At 41.2% G+C, this 4921-nt stretch overlaps 1 protein-coding gene across 1 annotated transcript; it reads left to right on the forward strand.

The window, feature by feature from the left end:
* Positions 1-260: 260 nt before the first annotated feature.
* On the forward strand, positions 261-4260 carry TOB1 (transducer of ERBB2, 1). Its single transcript, XM_088468244.1, has 2 exons — positions 261-387; positions 2489-4260. The coding sequence occupies exon 2, from the start codon at positions 2562-2564 to the stop codon at positions 3504-3506; it is 945 nt and encodes a 314-aa protein (XP_088324370.1). The 5' UTR covers positions 261-387; positions 2489-2561; the 3' UTR covers positions 3507-4260.
* The last annotated feature ends 661 nt before the right edge of the window (positions 4261-4921 follow it).

Below are 4921 nucleotides of genomic sequence, written 5' to 3' on the forward strand. Positions count from 1 at the left end.
CTCCTATAAATAGAGCCTTCATGTCCTGGATGAGTGACAATTCGATCACCCAATGATCTGACACTGCCTGACCCACATTTAACAACACTTTAAACTATTGGTGTTGGTGTGCACTAATCACAAGGCGGCATTTATCCAATCGTTTGACGTCACTCCCCCGCCCTCTAAACTGACACTTACCTTAACCAATAGCAACACTCTACAATGCGACTATCGCTCTATAATTGGATAACAGAGCATCATCGGGCCCGCCTCACGTTCTCAGAATGGCGGAGGCTCCGTATAAATAATCTACCTGACAGGCGACAGGCTGTAGTGAAGTACGTCGGTCGGAGAGGGGGCAGGGATACGAGCGAGATTTCCCCTCGGACGGCAGTGAATTCAACGGTAAGGCCTGTCCTGTGTGGGATCACATATGTATCGTCCGGCCGTAGTACATATGTATGTGACATATGGGTGGTAAACCCTACCGCCGTTCGTGTCATCCATGTATAATCTATACTGGTAGATTAGGGCCTATGGGAGCGCATCTCTCTGGGGAGGCTTGACGCGTCATGTGGGCTGTATGAGAGGTCTGGGCTGTAATGGGGTAATTCAGCATGTAGCGGAGGGGAGCTATCATGTAACGGGTGTAACTTTGAGTGTGTGTTTTTCGGGTAGGGTGCTTCTAGTGTTAGTACGGTTCCTATCAATGTGTGTATGTGTCACTTGTTCATGTATGGCTTCCATATGTGCAAGCAGTGCTGTATGCAGTTCATGTATTTATAGTCACCACGCAGGAGTTGGGCTTGGTATACCTATGCCTTTCACCAGTCTAATCCAAATGTAGCAACCCAGTGGCTCCTGGAAGAACTAGAAGGCTCAGCAAGCAGCTGTCTGGGCTTGTTGGGACTTATCTTGCTCCAACTGGGCACACTTACCACACTAGTCTACATGCTGACCTAGCAGATTATTGTAGTATGTATATATAATTTCCTAGCCATCTTTGTAATGTAACTTCACACAATAAAGGGGTGTATCCACTATGCACCATGAAAGTCTGAACTTCCAGTGTTCAGAACTTCAGGTCGCTGAGGTGTGGTGCCCGCCCTGAATGGCGTTCACTGAACGTTCTTCATTGGAGGATTCCGACCTCCTATCCCTGAACATGCCGAACTAGATGAGCATGTTCAGTAGACATTTGAGGACGGCAAGGACCTAGCGTGCACACGTATCGCTTGTCCTTTCGGCTATACGTTACCTGACTTTGAACAATGTGACTAACACCTCCTGGGTTTGGTCTGATTGTTCAGTCGGGTAATGGATAGGTCCCTACACACAAGATATTACTAATGATTTGGCTGATTTGGACTCATTGGAACAGCAAATTGTTAATATTGTGCAGTGTGTATGCACTGCAACGCCTGATCTTCTGTACATGTGGGAAAATCAAGCAATGCGGCTGATCCCATGCAGCGCTATGCGGTGGGTGCTAGTATATTGGGTGGTCAGGTACTGGATTGTCCAGTGCAGTGGTGTCAAACTCTGGCCCTCCAGCTGCAGTAGAACTACACATCCCAGCATGCAGTGCCACACTTTTGCTATTAGGGCATGCTAAAACTGGCAGGGCATGCTGGGATATATAGTCTCAAAAGCTGAAGGGCGCGAGTTTGACACTACTGGTCCAGTGTGTATGGACCGCCCAACATGTCTACTCTGAGGTTGTGGGTAGCATCACTGGGCACAGTTTAGTGTGTATTTTGCTTTAGATTATAAGCAAATGCATGTACATGTTGCTAGCTTTATACATATTATTGTAGTAATTTTCTGGTCTTCTGATGGCTTGTGGCAGCTGTTCCCCCTCTTTATATATGAAACTTGTAGGGGTGTGGTCCACTATATAACTTGGCATGTTTTATTAAATAGTTTGTCTCCAGCTTTATTCTTACTCCACCCTTGCTGAGGTAGCAAATGTTTAAAGGTCGATTTATACCTTTCAAAGATTGTTACATTATGGGGGAGGGACTACCACATGACTGCAGTAAAAAAAAAAAGAAGGCCATAATGTTAAAGGTTTTACTCTTAGAGTATAGTAAAGGTATAGAAAATAATTAGAAATTAAGCGGTCTAGAGGGTTGATACTTTCAGGTGACTGAAGTCAACCAAGTGAACTCTGCAGTCTTGTGATCTAACTTGTTTATACTGCATGCATACCTAGAAACCTACATTTGCCTGGAACTAGTGTGCCAGATAAATATTGACTTTCTTAATGCACTTAGTGACTTGTTTCCATGTGCTGGGTGATTGGAGTGTAAATTAAAACCTTCATTATTCAGTGACAGTCATATATGGATTACCGTCTGGATGGTTTCTCCTTGGCATTTTGTGTGTATATAAAAAATGTCCCCCTTTACTAGTGATGATCGTCATTTGGTTGTGGAAAACTTCACTTGACTTTTTTTTTTTTTTTTTTTTTTGTGTATGTAACTTCTATTTTCCTCTCTTGCAGGAGAAAAGGCTGAGCATACATTCCTTCTGCCATTTTGACAAGCTCTTTATATTTGTCAAGAATTAAGACAGATATGCAGCTTGAAATTCAAGTAGCATTGAATTTTATTATTTCATACCTGTATAACAAACTGCCAAGGAGACGAGTCAATATTTTTGGTGAAGAGCTGGAAAGATTACTGAAGAGAAAATATGAAGGCCACTGGTATCCCGATAGACCTTATAAAGGGTCAGGGTTTAGGTGCATACATGTAGGAGAAAAGGTTGAGCCAGTCATTGAGCAAGCAGCCAATGAGAGTGGCTTGGACATCGATGATATCCGCAGGAACCTTCCTCAAGACCTCAATGTATGGATTGATCCATCAGAAGTCTCCTACCAGATTGGTGAGAAGGGACAAGTTAAAGTACTTTATGTTGATGACAACAATGAGAATGGATCAGAACTGGATAAAGAAATTAAAAACAGTTTTAATCCAGAGGCCCAGGCATTCATGCCAATTACTGACCAATCCTCTCCTGTATCCAGCTCTCCGTCGCCTCCTTTTGGTGACTCTGCTGCTGTAAGTCCAACGTTTATGCCCAGAGCTGCTCAGCCTTTAACCTTTACAACTGCCACTTTTGCTGCCACCAAGTTTGGCTCTACCAAAATGAAGAGCAACAACCGTAATAAGATAGCACGGTCCTCCCCGACACAGTTCAACTTCAATGTCAATAACTTGTTAAAGCAGAGCAGTATGTCATCCTCCATGCACTCTCTGTATGGCCTTGGCCTTACCAATCTCCAGCAGAAGACTTCTGCCCTCTCTCCAAATGCTAAAGAATTTATCTTCCCTGGTATACAAGATCAAGGAATGTCTGACAATTCTCTAAGCCTTGGCCCTCTACCATACAGTAATGCCTTTGACATGTTTGCTGCTTATGGCGGTCTCAATGAGAAATCGCTGGTGGATGGATTAAGCTTCAGCCTGAACAATGTGCAGTATACTAACCAGCAATTCCAGCCGGTTATGGCTAACTAACCGGTAATAGAACTGCTTATATATCCAAAGTATTGTACAAGCTGCATGAACCCAAGGTGATAATTTTATTCCTTCTTTCCTCAGCTTGTAGCCCTCATACATTCAAGGTTGGTTGCATAAGCACATAGTTTTGTTTTTTTTTTTGTTTTTTTTTTGACTAAGTGCAAACCTACTTTGTGTTCACTACATTTTTAAGAAATATTGCCTCTTACAGTATTTAGAAGCTAATTATATTTTCTAAATTGAAAACATAGGTGTGTATAAATTGTGTGCACACAAAGCTTGGAATACCCTGCTCACCTACATGTCTGGGAAGTGGATGTGTGAAATTATATTGTTAAATGTATAAAAGGGGATTAACTTTTCCAACTCTGTTTTTATATATAAATATATTTACATTATACATTTCAAGATTTTTACGGATCTGTGATTCCTTCAGCAGCTTTATGTAGACTTTTTTTTTTTTTCCCTTAAAACTGTAAAGTTCTTGAAACACCAGTTGTTCAAAAAGTTTATCAGATTATTCCTCACTGTACCTTATTATATAGAGGGATATCTGTAACTTCAGAGTTGTATTTTCTGTTACAAAATAAGATTTTTGCTATAAAAGATGGAGATATGTAATTGTAACTTTTGTATCTAAATTGTGCAATACTTGATAAAAGAAATGTTGAAGTATAAAGTCAGTGTCTTACATGTTAAGAGCTGAAATAGTTTATATTTAGTTTGTATTAAAACATTTTTTTAAACTAAACTTCATTGTTCTTCTTAGCCTTGTTTTACTTTATGATCTGTGTGAGTGATCAGTGATTTATTTTTGAAATATATTCATGGTAGACTTCTAGGTTTTGATCATGTACTTGTTTATGCAGGAAGGGTCCAGGTAACACAATGGAACTTGCTGTTGTAGTGTTCTGAATGGATTTTGCATCCATTCATAGTCTACAGACCAACGCATCAGCACTCTCTGCCTGTATTCAGGATTAAAAGCATAGAAAGCTGACTCAATAAAACTGCTGACTCACTTTTTATAAAGTGAAAGTTTATTTAAGGCTCAGTAGGTTGGCCAGAAATTTCAGCATATCTGAAAGTCATCCTATCAATTTGCATAGGTGTAAAATATGTGAATACACCCTTAACTGAAAACTGCTTGCTCTGAAACCTATTTTGATACTTGGGGGGGGGGGGGGGGGGGGGGGGAGGGGGGATTCAATTGTTTGTGCTTATCGTCAACTACTGGGTGCCCAACTGAGGAATTTAGTTGTTGCTCTGTGCAGGTGTGAATACCTATAGGAGCACACGTTTCTACTCTCACCCTCCTGATGTGGTGAGTAGAAATTGCAATAAGTCAGTGGTTTGGGCATGCTAATCAATGACAAACAGGTTTGTTAGGGCCACTACTTCAGTTTGGCAGC

Source organism: Taudactylus pleione, unplaced genomic scaffold (assembly GCF_031769625.1).
Source record: "Taudactylus pleione unplaced genomic scaffold, aTauple2 ptg000012l, whole genome shotgun sequence".
Lineage (NCBI taxonomy): Eukaryota > Metazoa > Chordata > Amphibia > Anura > Myobatrachidae > Taudactylus > Taudactylus pleione.